Below are 16854 nucleotides of genomic sequence, written 5' to 3'. Positions count from 1 at the left end.
GGTCTCAGGGCTGCCTGTTCTGCAACGCGGCCGTAGCATCTGGAGCACTTGGAAACCACAGATGGTTCCCTCGTTTGGGTTTGGTGGGAGGTGGTTAACCCCTTCCCCACACCTGAGAAGAAAGAGCGGTGACCTTGTGTGGTGTCCTCTCACTTCTGGAAGGATGGCTCTTCTTCGTGAGAGGGACCTGGAGGGCACTGCAGCCGTGCGACCCAAGACGCAATTCCCAGGTGCGCTGGTGGCTTGAGAGCTCCGGGCCATGTTCCCTGGGGTGCCCAGGTCATGCCCTGCAGTGATGGAGAGTTTGGATGTATCCCAGGTAGTTTTGAGCCACCCTTGTACTGGAGTGATAGAGGCCGAATCTGCTCCCATCATTTTCCTGGCTCCTCCCAGCCACTCTGGTAGCCAGAGGTTTAGCCGGGTGCATCCGTGTATCTGAGCTGTGGCCACTTCACAGGGGCCTGGGAGAGGAGTTGGAATAGGAACCATGATAATTGCCCAGATGGTTCCCTTGTGCCCTCTTGGATCTGTTGGTGTTTCCAGCTGTTTGGCCCCGGTGGGCTGGTCCCGTGCGCCAGACCCTTTCCCTACTTGCATTTTGCTCTAGAGAACCAGGGACTTCACCTTATATAGGACTGCGCTGGTAGCCCAGCAGCTGGCTTGACTGAGGACATACAAGCCAGGTCATGAGTGAAGCGTGACTGTAGAGCCTGGCTGGCCTTTTAGTGGGGGGTCGGTCTTTGATTGCACCGAGGAGGGATGCTAAAAAAGGAAAGCCAGGACATCTCGGGGGCTGGAGGAAAGGGAGAGCTGCCCTAACAGTTGAAGGGTTACTGCCCAGTCGCTGTGGGGGGCCGTAATGCCATAATTCAACTCCCACCCCCCAAAAAGGGCTGAGCACCCACCCAGTAGAAGCCCATGGGTGCGGCATCTGCTCAGGGCACCTTTAAAACAAAGCCACCCTTCTCCAAAGAGCAGGCTTTTGTCGCTGGCTCGTTTCATTCCTTCTGTTGGGTTTTTTGTTTCATAAATCCTCCCATCAACCAAGAGGCTCAGACGAGCTCCAGAGAAGGTGAAAGTAGCTCCAAGCCCCCCCTCCCCACTTCTGTCTCCTGCATCCGTGGTACCAAGGATGCTTATCTGTGCTGTGTGCACTGTTCAAAATCTCCCTTGGCTTCCCCTGGCTGCTGAGGCCTCCAGATCCTGCGGGGACGTTCTGTGCATAATCGGCCAATTTTGCTGAAGTGCAAGAGAAAACGTGCGAGGGGAGGATGGGGGGGAGGGTTTCTGTCTGACACGCTCCGAGAACATTGTGTCCATCTGTGCCTCCGAGCCGTCTGCTTCTGCAGAACACGGGGGAGAGAAAACAATGAATACGAAACAGATACCGCCTCTCCTGCAGCGCCCGGCGGAGCGGGGGCAGGACCGTAGCGGCCGTAACATCCCGACGCATTCCTCCTCTGTCCTTGGGAGACCTCCTAGAGAGGATGAAACACGTTTGGACGCCAAAATAAATAAAATGAATTAAAAGGGGCAACAGTGTCTCCTTGGGAGCTCCAGGACTGGCCACGGGCTCACCCGAGGCAGCGAAGCCCGGAGCAGCTCGGGTGTCCTTCCCCCTCCCTGGCAGTGGGTTTCTTTGTCCGGCTGTCATCCACCGTGCCTACGCGCGGCTGCTTTCCCACGCGGGTGACATCTCTCCTGTGTTTCTGCCTCCCGCTCTTCCTTCAGACCAAGGGAGGATAATCGTCTCGTGCTTATTCGTGGCAGCAGCTCCAGGAATCTGGGCCAGCAACGAAATAAAACCACCCCCCAAAACCTGGGAATTTTCTGCTTTTTGCATCTCATCGAAGCTTTCTGCATGCGTGAGCTCTCCCGGATGCTTTCCCGGAGTCCAACACTGGCACCTACTGGTGAAGGTGGAGCCAGGGGTTGCCCTTAGCACTGCCATGCCGGCGGGGAAGCCCTGCAGCCCTTCAGCCTATTTCCCATGCGTGTGCAAGCCCTCCTCCTAAGAGCAATTCTTCCCCTTTCTGATCGACTGAGAGTGTTGCTTTTTCTCAGTCTCTTTTTTCCCCCTAACACTGGTTCTAGTGGAGGAGTTTCTCAGCCAGCATCCCTCTTTCTTTCCGCTTGCTAAATTCTCACGGCCTGATGCACATAGAGTAACCCTTGGGGATTTTGGCCAGCAGATTACGTGTGGACAGTGGGCTCCCCGAAATGCTGTCATCCCGTGCATGGGGGATGACCTCTCCATAGATTCAACTAGTTCATAAAAAGCCAGGCATAGCCAAGGCTGCGGCAGGCCATCATTTGTGCACACAGCCCTAGTGATCTCTCTTCACGGCCGCGTGCAGTCCTGGGTTAACGACGCTCAGTTCTTGCGCTTGGAAAAGGGAAATGCCTTCATGTAGGACCGCATTGCCCTCTGGATGCGAGGGAAGCTGATCCCTGTGCTCTGTCTGGCCCGGCCGTAATTGCAGTAGGATTTTCCTCGTGGAAGAAGAGAGAAGTTGCAGGCACTGCTTGACAGGGGCTGGGGGAAGGGGCCGACACATAATTGTCAAGACTCATCCTGGCTTTCCGGTTATAAAGGTCACAGCCTCGGCCTCCCTTTTGTGGCAGACCTTTAAGAACCCGTCGCTGCTCTTGTCGGGGAACCTTGACCTACTTTGCCTTGCCATTTCCCGCAAAGTCCAAGGGCAGCTGTCACTGGCTGGGCCTTCTGGGGGTCGGCGTGTAATCTCAGCGAGCTCCGAATGGGCGCGCCTTGTCCACGCGCTGTACGGCGCATCCGCCCCTCCAACGACGGTACAGTGTTACACCATGGAAAGTTGGAGACTAATTCTCCACCATATTCCAGCTATAATTAGATTGGGGGGGTCCCCCACTTTTCCTTTAATGAGCTGTTTTTAATGAGCCTGCTCATACTGGCAAACTTTCATTTCCTGATGTGCCATCAAATCCTCTGTCTTAAATCAATTAGAGCAGACTCAACCACTTTGCACAGTCTTTGTGGGTTACCAAATCACTTTAGCCTCGCTGCTGGCTTCTACCCAAATTGTCTCCCCGGTAGGTACGAGCTTTCTCATACTCTGCAGCTCTTTTGTTTCCAGTCCTTTGTGGCTCCGATTCGTGCGGAGGGCAGGGGCCATCCTTGCTCGTGTGAATAGAGCATGCACGTTTACTTGCTCTTACTAAAAGCAGTGCAGGGCCCTGGACTGAAACGCCTCGACTTCGGGGCACTTCTGACCTGGGCCAGGGCTGGGCTGCTTGAGCCCACCTCTGTTTGAAAGAGGCTGTGATTGAACCAACCCCCAAAGTGCACCATTAGTCCCCAGGAGGAGGGGGAGATGTTTCAGATGAGGCCATCAGCTTTCGAGTCCATAAATCCCAGGTGCGCTTCACTTCGTGTATCTGTGCCAGAGGCCTTTCGGCTATCAGTGCTCAGCCGCATGTAGGCATGGCCTCAGGCGATTAAATGTCTTGTTTGGGGTCTCCAGGTGAAAGAATTAGGCTTGAAGGAGACGGAGACCTGAGTCACTGACTCGCTCTGCAGCCTTGGTCAAGTCACCTAGTTCTCAAACCATCCATTTTCTCTTGCCGTTCAAGGGGAGAGGGTGATGCTTGCCTGCCCCGTGGAGCATCACGGAACAAGTGAATATGGTTGCACGCTGCCAGAGTTCTCATCCCTTTAAGCACGCGCTTCATTTTAAGCCTGTGAGTAATCCTGTTGTTGAAGCTGATGGTGCTGCTCCAATTCTTAAGTGCTTTGTTGGATCGGATCCTAAGTACAACGTGGGGCTGAGGCTGATCGCTGAAAAAGGCGGGAATAACACCCAAGAGCTAATAGGTGCCAGCCCGTTCCTCCGGCCCCAGGCACCGCTGCTTGCAGGGTGGAGCCCACACGCTCCCTCCCTGGGGAAGCAGACGGCTGACTTCAGGCTGCATTTCCTCAAGCAGACCAGCCTAGGAAATGAAGTGTTTGGATTTTTCCGTTGCTTTGCTGCAGAACGCTTTTGCAGTTTCCGGCAGTGGAAAAGGTCGCGATTCAGGAGGTGCAGAAGCAAGGGGGGAGAAAAGTCTCTTTGCACCTTCCAGCCTCCTTCTGTCCTACTTCACTTCGCCTGGCAAACCACATGGGCCCTGTGCACTTTCCTTCTCAAACTGTAGCCTGGAAGATCTCCTTATTTCTTCTTCCATTTGTGTGAGTGTATTAAATGGGCTCGGCCATGCCTCCAGGCCTTGCAGCAGCTGTGAGGATGGTTGTAACTCCGGATGCAGAATGCATGTAAAATGCATTGCCTGGATATTGGGAATACTATAAAATGCCCCTTTAAAAATGAAGCAGTTGTAATTCACCCAGGCTTCTCGGGCCGTGGCAGATGCAGTAACATTTGTAAAGGCACCTGCCCGTGGGTGGGTGGGTGTCTGTGTGCACACACGTGTACACATACATGTACACACGGTGTCGCACCTATGCCGACCCCTCGTGTAGCATTGGTGTCTACAGACAGCACAGTTCGCTGGCTCAGAGGGGGGTTGCGTTATTGCAGCTCTGCCAGCGGCTGAAATCTGAGGGCAGACAAGGCTGGAGCTGCACGCTTGATAATGCGAGGCTGTCTCAGCGCTCCAGGTCAAGGTTGTTTTCAGCCCCCTCCCTCTGCTGTGCTGTCACTCTCCTGCCTGCATCCTCGTCTCCCTTCCCTTTGCCTTGCCAGTCTGGTCCCTTATGTATTTTTTTTCCCCCTCTGACTTGACCCCTGTCCCTGGGTGAAACGTTTTGCAGCTGGCTCCGCAGCAGACGTGCTTCACGGCCACGCTGCTGGGAGCCCGCGGGCTGCCTGCAGAGTCCTGACGGCGCGGTCCCAGGGCCGCTCTCTGCCTTTCCCTGCGCTCAGGGCAGGTTCGCCGTAGTCGCTGGGCTCTGACTAGCTCCCCCCTCTCCCCGTGTCTCTGGAGGATTCGCCTCCGAGGCGGTACCAGGGGTCTGTTCGCTTTGCTGTCGGCGAGAAGAAAGAAAACCGTCTGGGAAGTGCTGTGCTGTTCTGGGCCTCCTGGCTAGTGGCCCAGGCAGCTGTTGGCAATGCAGAGCTGGGGCACTTCTGCTTTGCAGCCAAGGCGATGCTCTGACTCATCACCAAGGAAGCTGCAGATTGAAGCTGCCCACTCACCCCTTCATATCCCTGTCACAGCGGGGAGCTACGCGCAGCTCCTGGTGCCCTGTGATCTCTCCCGGGAGCAGGGGTGTCTGGGCTGGAGGCTGCCCCTCACCAAGGGTGCCCCGGCGGGTAGGTGGGTATGCATCGGCATGTTTCAGTCTTGGGCTGGTTGGCATTCAGTTGCCACCCATTTTTTATTCATTATTTTTAAGGCAGAAAATGGGACTCGAACTGTCATGGTAGGGAGGGCATTGGTACGTCCACGCCCCGCTTGGGCGCTGCTGCCCTCCGGGCCCTTCCTCTGAGCCAGCTTGATGCTATGGGAATTGCACGAGGCACTCGTGTTACAGGAGGTGTGTGGGGCCTTTCAAGCCAGGAGGCGCAGCCCCAAGTCGACGATGGTTTGCACCTGGCCACAGGTCTCTGGGCTCCGCAGAAGCAGGTAACCAATACAGGGGCTAAATAGGTAATAAATACAAGGGTTAAACTGATCTCAGTAGCTTTCCTGTCCCCACCATCCCTGGCCTCTGCCCCCTCTCCCCATCCCAGGACCTGTGTGCTGTCTCTCCAACTGCAGGGAGGGCTTCCTTTTGGGATCCCTACTTTGACCCACCTCCTGCACTGAGCTTCGCCCTACGCCCTGCCTGTCCCACGGTGGCTGCAGCTCATGCCCACGCAGCGCCGGTCAGGCAATTGGTGAGCTGACACTTCTGCTTTCGTGCTGAACTCGGCTGCTCTGACTGCAACCACATCCTCCCCACCCGCCCAATTTCTGTCTCGTCCGCACATGGCATCCTATCTTGCACCGCTCTGCGGCAGGTGCTGTTACTCATCTGGACAGCAGCCCACGCCATAGCTCTTGGAAGGCCTCTCAACCCCCCCGAAGAGCAGAGTCATCCCGAATCCCCTGGCTCAGCGGCTTGCCGTAAACCCGGAGACTAGCAAAGAGAGCAGCTCATGACCACTGTTGTGCGTTTTCTGGGGATTTTCAATTAACTCTTTTATTGTTCTTTGTTTTTAATTTGGGAGAGCTCTAGTTGGGCCCTGCCAGGCCAAACCAAGGCGGCCACTTTCCCCTTGTTTTGTGGCCACAAAATACCGGCCTAGAAACTTCTAGGAAGGGTTGGATGAATTCATGGTATGTCGCTTCTCTCTCGGGGCTTTTAGGAGTTGTTCTGTGTCGGCCCTTTCAATTAGCTCCCTTGTCTTGCTGATGTCTCACAGGAAGTGGTTTACAGTTATATTTTCTATATCAGTCATAGCTTTGGAGAGAGTCTCATCTGGCCTGAGTGTTTTCTTTTATTTTTAACCATTCACTCTTCTTCCTCCCCTCCCAACCCCACCCCCCTCTTCTTTTTCTTTTCAACCTTTCACAGCAACAGTTGGAGGAGGAAGCGGCCAAGCCGCCAGAGCCGGAGAAACCTATCTCGCCCCCACCAATCGAGTCCAAACACCGCAGCTTAGTGCAGATCATCTATGACGAGAACAGGGTAAGTCACTTACTGTTCAGCTCTTGCTGACGTGACTGAGGTGCTGGGGGTAGCCGTGCCCTGGTGACCGGCTTTGTGCTTCACTCGCAGCCATTGGGGAAAGACCTGCAGGGGCGAGGGTGAAGAACTGGATTTCTGTTTGCTGCCTGCAGGCGTGAAGGGTTTACCTGTTGTGTGAGCTCTTGTGGACATTGCAAGAGAGAGAAGGGCAGGGGGACCCTTTCCGGAGCAGCCGGAGCACAGTGCTAGGTGCTGCACTATCACGTGGTTGAGATGCTTATTGCCATGGGCAAGTGCTCCCTGGCGTGGCCATGGTGGCTGGACATCCCCCATTTAGCCTGTAAGAGGGTGGGTGGGTGGGTGTGTGTAAAAAAAAAAAAAATTGGATTTGAAAGAGCTAGGACCCATATGCAGTTCACCGACAGACTCCACTCACCCCAGCGCTTTCCTGGTGTAAGTCTGGCCCTCAGACTTCACGGTACAGTGGGAGCACAGGATGTTGCTTCCTTTGAGGGCTAAGGGTCTGCTTGCCACTGGACCAGAGCGGCTATACAGGCAGTTACCGCGAAGCAGCAGATGTGCTGTGGATCACTTCCGTAGGTAGCGACACGTTCATGTGTTCATGCACTAGGGTTGAAAAGCAGCTTAAAAGCACCATGTTATCTATGCTTTGTGCTTCCTGTGGGGCCAGAGGCTTAAAAGCCTGAATAATACAACCCACGCTGGATTTGTGTTGGTTTAGCATGGCCTGAAGTGTTGATAAGAGCTGTGCTGTAACCGCCAACACAGTGCACGTCTGTCCCGACCGCTTGTTCATTAAGCAGGGGCGCTGACTGTAATAGAGGGCCAATGGAGACATGAATCTTACTGGGTGCTTTGCACTGACGTTAGAAAAATTGGGTCCTTTGGTAGATAATCAAGCACATTCATTTTCATTTGGGTGTTGGATTAAATGGATGATTTTGCATAAAAGGAAAGTTACTAGCTGCTAATTATTTTGAATTGCAAGTCCTTTGAATTCACTGAGAGCTGCAGAATTCCAGGTGCCTGACTTTCAAAGATTACATACCCTGGGCACTCCTCAGAGGCAATGCAATTACTTTGGCTGCTGCTATTATTCTTTTTCACTTCTGCAAAACTACCAGCACGCGTGTCATTTGGGGGAAATCTAAAAAAGACAGGGGCCAAGGTTTTTAAATATGATAGTGTGAGGGCCCAGTTTGAGACACCGTTAAAGACCCTGGGTTTCAGGGGGCAGATGCTAAGCAGTCTGAAGGTCAGCCTGCTTTAAGTCATCTTCAGTTCGTTAATGATCTCTGAGGATCTTGGCCCAAGTTGCTTGCACGCTAGGTAAGGCATCAGCAGGAGGTGGGAAGACGGGGAGAAGGACCATCCATCTTCCTGTTGCTCAGAGGCATAAACATTTTTTTTTCTTTGCGTGCATTGGTTGGAGACTTTTGTAAAGCCCCTTTTTCAGGGAAGGAGTTGGTGGGTGAAGCGTAGCTGGAGAGCTCAGCAGGCTGACTCCTCCGGTTTGTGTCACAGCCTGATGGCTGGATATGTGCTTCATTTGATCTTGAAATGATGGACTAAAGCTTTCAGAAGTGGGTACTGAAAGCAGTGGAGGGAACATTGAAAGATGTCACGTCTCCAAGGGGCCAGGTATCTTGTTCTGACGCTTAAGGCCATTTCATCTGTGTATTTGCTGGTGCACCGTGGATGTTATTAAATGGAGTCATAGGATCGTTGCAGCTGGAGGGGCAGGCAAAGGCAGAGCCAGTCCATCCAGGGGGTAGTGTCATCTCTTGGACGAATCCCAGGACCCTGCGATTATAAACGGCTGTGAAAGACAGGATGGCCCCTCCACTCTGCTTGGCACTCCCGGGGTGCCCAAACCACCCCATGGACAGTGCTGAAAAGAATATGAAAGACGCTCGAGTTGAAAGCAAATAGCTATGAGGAATTCTGGAAGCAGCTGAGCACAGCAGGTTCAGTTTTTAATGTCTGCAGCTTCAGTTTATCCATGTTCTTGAATGTATTCCCAGTAATACAGCTAATGCTGATTAACGGTCAAAACCTGGCTTTGGTTTTACTGTTATGGTCAGAATAGCACGTGTTTGCTCCGGGTGGGTGCTGACCAAAGGGAGGTCAAAGCTGACACCAGATGACTAAGGAAGGACCGCACTGCTGCTTCCCGGGTGGCTCTGTTGATACAGGAAACGTCAGGGCTGGGAAGGGAGATTCAGAACCCCAGTGCTGCCCCTCTTCCTTTTCTTTTGGGGATCCCGTTCAGAATAACACAAAAGCGGGCTTCTAGCTGATCCCAGGCTAGAGGTTTTGAACGAGACCATCATCCCTTTTTTTATGCTTAAAAGAAACAATAGCAGACTAGTGGCACGACTGGAGATCAGGCAGTGGGTGCTGCGGGGGGCGCGGTGCTGTCTCCATGGGAGAACACGAAGAGTTGGGGATCCAGTGGGACTCGTGATTTGGCACTCGAGTTTCTCCATTCATGGGTCACGACCCAAAAGTGGGTTGCAGGAATATATGAAAGGGTCACAAACACACGTTAAAAATAGATTCTGCTGTAAAGGAGAAAAACATGGGAAACAGTGGCTATTCCCTTGCAGGCTGGCAGCGTCCCAGCCTACGAGGGCTGCTTGGGACCCCCCATACACCCACCCCGGGCCCCACGCTGGGGAGCTGGGAGAAGGGGGCAGTGGGCCGGGAGTGAGGGGCTTTGGGTCGGGACAGGCAATCGATGTTTACAATGGGTCCTGGTACAGAAAATGTTGAGAACCACTGGTCTAGTACTTGCAGACATGGGTTTGGATATAGCACATTACTGTTCAGCTGGACGAGGATCCCCAGGATGCTACAGTCACCTACAGGCGAGGCCTGTAATAGTGGCCGACTGTGTGCAGCTAACACAGGAGAGGGGCATGTCTGCCCTCTCCAGAGCTTGGTGTAATTACACGAGCACAAGAAACAGCGTCCGCTCCCCCCCCGGGCGTATTTGGCCATCTGCTCATGTCCTGAGATATAGAGAGACTCCCAGATTTGGCCTCAAAGTCCTTTGTCAGAGAAAGGAGAAGCAGCACCTAGTTTCATTTGGAGGATTGTGTGTCTGGAAGCATACAGGACTGGGAGATCCCGAGGGCAGGCTGTTTCATGAAGGCTGAGCAAGTTGGGATGCTCTTTGGGATGAGAATGTGTCCCTGCATCATCACACCATGACGTGCAATACTTGTGCCTGGATTCAGAAGCAGGAAAAACAGGGAGCGAGTGCTCGAACCCAGATAAAAGGAAATCAGAGTCCCAATTGCTTTTGCCTCTAGACCAGTCTGGCTACAACCTGGATACCCGGCACATGGATGATATCAAATTTTAGCTGATTTAAAAAAAAAATGATATCTTCATATTTTCCCCAAGCAGGAAGCAACTGTGACCACCTGAAACCTGAGAGCCTGCTCCTGCCTTTTTTTCAAGGTAATTTGCAGCATCACAGACCCTCACAGCAGGCGAGAGGCTCCATCCCAGCTATGAACGGTCTGCCCGGAGGAGTTGACTCCTCTGTGAAATCCTATGAAATATGAATTTTCATTTCTACCCAGGAGAACTTCTACAGTCTTTTCTCCAATGCCTGATGAAGGGTGTTTGTGCCCGAAAGCTTGCAATTAAAGACATTTTTTTTTTTGCAAAAATCTTGTTGGTCTAATAAAAGAGATCCTCTCTACTATGAGTCCCGATTGCCAAACCCAGATAGGTCTTCATGAACTGCGGCCTGCTCCTCGCCGTGTGTGTGCTCTCCCTCCATCCCTTTCCGAGCTATAGGGGCCACGCGGTTATATGCCAAACAAATGAGATGGGGAAAGCTGTCCACGAGAGCGAGGAGGTTATGTGAGGACAACGGCTAGCAGCTCTGGGAAATCAAGTTAGCCAGCCCTTCTGTGACCTACTTTCTTTCTGGCTATCCTCGTGGCTCTTCAGGGGTGAGTGGATTCTAATTTTAGCCCGCAGTTCATCAGGGAGTCGATATTTTTTCCCACCAGCACATCGGGTATGTTTGGGGGCTGGGATGTAGGTCGGATTTGTCTGCATCGGAGTTTTCCGTGGAGTCAAGTCTCTTCTTTGATGCTCACCTTAAAACGATTGTGTTGCTTTTCACTTCCCGTGACAGGCGTGTGGCTTGACTGGCTGGTTTCTCCGTCGGCAGGAATAGTGATGCTTGGAAAATCTGGCCTGCGCTCCGCGTCTAACTGCATGTCTGGGACGAGTTAACCGGCTTCCAGAAAGAAAGGCTGGGCAGATTCTGCGGGAGAAGAGTGTAGAAAAGCAAGACTTGATGCTAAGGGAGCATCCTCATTGGGTACTTGCTTTTGGAGGAGGCTTTCATCTGTGCGACGGCCGGGCAGAACTGGGAACCTGCCTCCGCCGTTCTTGGGAAACCTCCCCCTTGAGGGGGTGACGACCAGTGGTGCTTCGTCATTCCTGCACAAATTGGCCTTTGAAATTCCTCCTCCTACTGCTGCTTCTTCCTGCCTTTGTGTGCAAATACCACAACACGGGATAATTGTACTGTGAGGCTGGGAAGTGTAGGCTGCAGCTGTTTGAGAAGAGCGCCGGAGGCAGGCGTAGCATGTTTGCTGCAGACCAAAGCCAGGGCACGCTAACTCCTGGCTGTCCAGTGGTGGGGCCCTGGGCTCCCACTCTGCATCAGCCACCCGCAGCCTCCCTTGCCTTCTGCTGCCAGACCTGGCCCCGGGAGGCAGGTGGGTGCAGCCCCCAGTGCAGGGTGAGCTGGGCACCTGCGTAGGGAGGGAGCCTGCAGGGCGCTGCGTCTCACAGGGCAGCGGGTAGAGGGACCTACCCTGGCGTGCACTAAATTGCCTCTGCTGCAACTTAGCGATCACTTAAATTCAAGAGTCAGAATGACTTTCTATCTCCCCCAAGGGCAGCGGGCAGGTGGCTGCTGCTTAATCCGACCCTTTAAGGCAGGTAGCCATGCAGAAAGAGGCCTCTTAGGTCTTAATTTGCCAACCTGACTCATGGTGTTATATAAGGAAATCTTAGCCTCCCCTGCTGACCCCCACATCTTTCTAAACACCCTTGACCAGAGTTTTTCCGTTGCCTGGCACGGTCCAACCCGTAGCGTTAAGTGGTCACGGTGTCTTGCCTCTCTACTAGGCTGGTTACTGGATCCCTGCCCCACACCCTCCCTGCTCCCCCAGCCTTTCCTCTAACTTTTCTGAGCACTCCTGATCTGCAGTAACTCCGGCGTCAGGGCAGGGATCCAGGGCACCGGCTAATTGCAAAAGGCTGTTAATGATTCCTTTGAGTGCGACTGGAAATGCTTTGTTTCTAGCTGGCTTGTCTGAGCGCCTGGGAGGACACCCGCTGGCTTGAGCCAGCAGTCCCGTCTCCGCTGTCCCAGCTGGTGCCTCGGGGGAGCGTACTAGCCATGTGCACCGCTGCAGGGTGACGTCCAGGCTGCCTAGCCCCATGCACTCGGCTCCCCTGCGGATGCTGAGCCCAGACAGACCCATTGGCACGTTAATGCAAGCTCCAGCAAATCTCAGGTTATGAGCCTGCCTGTAATGTTTTTCACCCGTGGGAGGATTTTGCTGCAACAGGGAAGCTAGAACTTAATAGTTTCACATTCATCTTGTGCTTTTCTCTGTAGTGGGGGGTGTAGCCTCTTCCTGGGGTCTCGAGCATCCATTCACAACCTTTCAGCAGCGAGACGTTGGCTGCTGTGGTCCCTCTGCTTTATCCGTGGCAGGTTTTAGGGTGTTATGTCTTGTGTGGCGTCAGCGTTGACTGTATGGATTTGCAGAGAGGGTAGGGAATGGATTTGCAGAGGATGGTTTGGATAGGGATGATCCTGCCTCAGGCAGGGGGTTGGACTCGATGACCTCTGCAGGTCCCTTCCAGCTCCACTTCTCTAGCTGCCCCTTTGCGCTCGGTACTGTATACACAGGCAAAAAAGCAAAAGAAGGCTAAAATCCTTGGAGGGGCCCTAAATCTGTTGGGTTTCTGGTGAGGGGCATTTCTCGCCAGGCCTGGCACGGTTCTCAGAAGGGTTGCCGGACCTTGGCTGCTGGTGCCTGTGCCCCACCTTTCCTGCTTTGTGTGGAGACAGCATTGTGACAAGCCTTGGTCCCAATCCCATGCCAGGTCCTATGAGGCCAAGGGTACTGAAGGACTAGGCCCCCCTGGCAGGGGCCAAGGAGGGCCCAATCCTGCCTTCAGAGCTGCGAGCGGAGGTGGCAGGAGCAGGCCCGGAGACATGCTGTCGAACCTCCGGGAGATGCTGGGGCGAGTCCCCGCACCTCCGCCAGACCCGGCTCTGCGTGGGCAGCACGGCGCTAAGGGGAAAGAGGAAGGAGGCAAGAAGACGGGATGAATCATCTCAGTGACGAGCTTGGATTATCCGCAGCCCCAGACATGACCCCCTTTCCTGCTCGCTGCGCTCCTCGTGGCTGTCTCATCTCTCGGGACCTGCTCCTCCACGTGACGGCCCCCATGAGCTTCCCAGTTGGCTCCACAAGCTTTTCACTAACCCCCACTCTCCCATTTTTCCTCCTAGCTGTTGCTTTCTAGAGCCCCCCACTGTGCCGCTCACCCCGCGGCCCCTCTCGCATTGACTTTTCCTGCAGGCCCCGCAGTCCCATCCCCCTTTTCTCCCTCCTCGTTCTCGCGGTGCAGAGCTACCTTCCCTGCAGCCCCAGGCTGGCAGCAAGGACCAGATCCCGCCTGCCCCCAAGCTGCACGGGTCTAGCTGAGGGGCTAGGCTGTCCCCCCTGCGAGCCGGCGCCTGCTCCGCGTGCCACAGCCGCCCCTTCAACCAAGCGTGTTTTGTTTTGTTTTTCCCTTTTAAGCCTTGAGATCATAATTACCCTCCCTTCCCCCTTCCCTCGCCTGCCTTCATCCCGCTCTGCATTTCCGAGTTCACGTCAGGACACTCTGCAGCGCTGGTGCTCCGCGCCACCACGGTGTCGGGGAAGAGTCTCAGCGCCGTGACTAACCACGGTGCCCCCGGGGGCTGGCTCTGACCCGCCAGCCTGGCATGGGAGCGTGGGTGCTGCGGGGTGGCGCCAGGGCGCACGCCCTTCTGGTGCTCGGCTGCCAGGCATTTGAAAAGCTGCGTTTGATGCAATGCAGGCAGTGGAAGCAGGCAACACTTGGGCTCTGGGGACTGTCTGTGGAAATCAATAAGATTAAATTTTAATTCGTTTTCCGTCTCGGCGATGGTTCCTTCAAAAGGGCACGGCTATCTATCCACAAACACAGCGTTTGGCTGCAGCGCTGAAATTCAGAGGAGTCTCTTCTTTCTTTTTTTTTTTTCCCTTTTCCCCGGCTGTTGTGCCTGTGCGGCGTGTGAGCCCGTCTCTCCGCTTGCCGGCACGAAGCACGTTCTGCCTTCCAGCATCTCCCACAAACACGAGAATAAATAAACGCCCGCGTTTAGCATTCCTCAGCCGGCTCGAGCTGCCTTTTCCCCGTTTTACCTTCTTCCTTGCTGCTAGCGTAGCCCGCTGGCTATTTGCAGTCAGAGGGCACGATTCTGACTTCTCCCGGCTTGACGCTGGTACAGTTCAGGCTTCAGTAGACTTCCGATTGATGCCGGCATGAGGTCAGACTCTGAGCAAAAACCACGTGGCAGATCAATGGTTCTTAACCTCAGTCGGCTCCAGGGACCCCTCGGAAAATGCCAGCTCTTAGCTTTTGTGTGCTTTTTGACTACAGGAAAATAAGAGAGGAAGTCCTCAGCTGTGGAGAACTCGGAAAGGCCACAACAGGGCAGAAGGTTTTTGATCCCGTGGATTCGTGCTTGAAATCTCTGGGCCTATCTTGTGAGTCACGTAGGCGTTTGCACACCTGACAGTGCTACTCGTGCACAACACGCTGCAGCACCCTAAAAAGGATCTCATGGCACCCCGAATCGTCACAGCGCCCTGGTTGAGGATCACTGTGTTAAATAAATGCATCTCGGTAGATTCCCGTTGATTATTCAGGTTGAAGGCTGTTTTCACTTCCAGATTACTCAACCTTCATGTTTTTTAGCTGTGCGCATCTGGACAATAAAAAAAAACTGTTTGGTTTCTGCTTCTCTTGGCTAGTGTCTGTGCTAGGGCAGTGGTGCATGGTTTGCTGTTTTGACTTTCAGTGGATCAAAGAAATGGGGAAATCTACCTTATCGACACTTCAAGATGTGGGTCAAGCAGCCTTTTGGCATCAGACATTGGTTGCCAAAAGGACCAGCTTCAACCCTCTGGAGCCTCAGGGACCTGGAAGCTTTTCACTTTTTCCATCAGAGGTTTAAAGCAAAACGGATTCTCCTCCCCAGCATACAGATACGTTATTGCCCGTCTCGAAGGTGTGCATCTGGGTACCGTTTTGTGCAGTTGGCGTGCCAGACAGCCAGCTGCAGAAACCTCCCTTGGTATGACTAGCAAAAGGCAAGGGCGAGAGAACAGAAATGAGTCGGGCAGTTAGGCTTTGCACAGGAAACGCTGGGTGGGTTATTAATGCTCTTTGCTGTCATGAACCATTTCCCCAGTTTTCTTATTTTTCTTCACTTGTCATTTTGCAAACCCAAGTGATTTGGGCGCAGCACGGCTGTACCTGCTAGGTGGAATTCCTGCATCCCCCTGATCGTGCCAGGCCTGCTCTAGCAAGGACGCGAGTAGACAAGGGGCTGTTATCCCACCGTGGAGAGGCCTCGGTGTTGGGTACTGCACCTGGGTTCCCTCCACCCTCGAAGTTTACCCCAGGAGGGAGGGTCTGTCCAGAGGCCGGGCTTGCTGTGGTTGGGTTTGGCACTTGAGGGCGTTGGTTTGGTCGAGATTTAGAGAGAAGGATGCCGCCCCCAGAGCTGCCGCTGCCCCTTCCAGCAGAGTTGGGCTCTCTTGTGGAGGTGGAAGGAGATCTGTCCCACCTGGCTGCGAGAGAGGATGACTTCCGGGAACGGCGTGATCCCAGAGGGAGCGCACCAAGTATCGGAAGGGAATACGGACTTTCTTGATCCCTAGAAACGGGAACTTTCTCAAGGGGGCCACTGCTGCAAGGCCACAGTCGTGGCTCAACGACTGTTTTGTCTCGACTCAAAAAGCAAGCCAGGCCAGGGAGGCCTTTCCCTTTGCTGCATGCAGCTGTGCTGGTTTCTGTCGGGGGAGGCCCGACTCCTTGCCGGAGGCTGCCAGGTGTCTGCATACCCTTCGGCAGCTTAACTCCCGATTTTTCACGGTCGTAAACGGGATACGTCCTGCTCCTCTCCAAAGCCCGTCTTGCTGCCTGGCTTGGCCAAATGAAATCCTAGTCGACCTGGCTGGGGCCGATGTTGGGTCCCTCACAGAGTGTTTCCCAGCGCCGCCCCGTCGGCTGCCTCTTGGAGAGGCCCTGTGCAGGACACACCTGATCCTGTATGGAAACGCTTTCACCCTTCAGTCGCGGCCTGGCATTGAGCGCTGCCTTGGAGGTACTATAAATAATGCTAAGAGCGCGGGTCAGCCGTGGCGGCTGCGAGCTTTGTGGGATGCTGGCTGGAGAAATTCCAGGGAAACGCCTTCTTCTAATTTCTGATCCACTTCCTCAAAATAGCTTTTGGCTGCTTTTCAAAAAAAAAAAAAAAAATCCTCAAATTTGCCCATCCCTCTGAAGCCTGGGGAGGTGTGCGTGTCTGCCGTGCCGAGTTTGTGACCTCTGCGGGATGACTAATGTGGCCCGTAAGTCGCTTTCCTGTCCGCCCCGCTCCCGCTCCCCATCCCTTTCCTGCATCAAGTTGCAGCGGCCTGAGAACCAGGCAGATGGCTTGGGATTGAGCTTCCCACCGAAAACCCTCGCTGTAAATGTACTAGAGCTGCGTGGAGATGTTCATGGCTGTCGTGGGGTTGGTTTTGTTTTTGGGAACGTTTTAAGGGGCACGATCCTAGTACCTGCAGAGTGTCCGATTTGGTGGAGAACGGGTGAGAAACCCAGAGCTGATTTGGTGCCCAGGAGGAGGCAGCGGGGAGATGGTTGTCGCTGAAGTGGGCTGCTGTCAAGAGCTTAAGCAAGACCACCGTTGTTAGTCCCTGAAAAGGGTGCAGGGGTCCCTGGGATGGGTGTTGGGGCCTCAGTCCTCCTGTACGCCGCCATGGGCAGGCTGGCCCGGGGCAGGGCATGCTTTGGAGCTAGGACTGTAGCAGTGGCCAGCTCCC

The 16854-nt window shown here is 54.1% G+C and overlaps 1 protein-coding gene across 26 annotated transcripts in view; it reads left to right on the top strand.

Moving 5' to 3' along the window:
- NCOR2 (nuclear receptor corepressor 2) overlaps nucleotides 1–16854 on the top strand; it is a 331634-nt gene that overhangs the window by 150548 nt on the left and 164232 nt on the right. For all 26 annotated transcript variants that reach the window (XM_019538935.1, XM_019538934.1, XM_019538936.1 and 23 more), the window contains exon 6: nucleotides 6539–6652. In XM_019538935.1, coding sequence (XP_019394480.1) covers nucleotides 6539–6652 — 114 coding nt within the window. The remainder of the gene's footprint in view (nucleotides 1–6538; nucleotides 6653–16854) is intronic.

Source organism: Crocodylus porosus, unplaced genomic scaffold, assembly GCF_001723895.1.
Source record: "Crocodylus porosus isolate Cpor-Errol unplaced genomic scaffold, CroPor_comp1, whole genome shotgun sequence".
Lineage (NCBI taxonomy): Eukaryota > Metazoa > Chordata > Crocodylia > Crocodylidae > Crocodylus > Crocodylus porosus.
The sequence above is the reverse complement of the archived record's forward strand: the minus strand, read 5'-3'. Positions and strand labels throughout refer to the sequence as shown.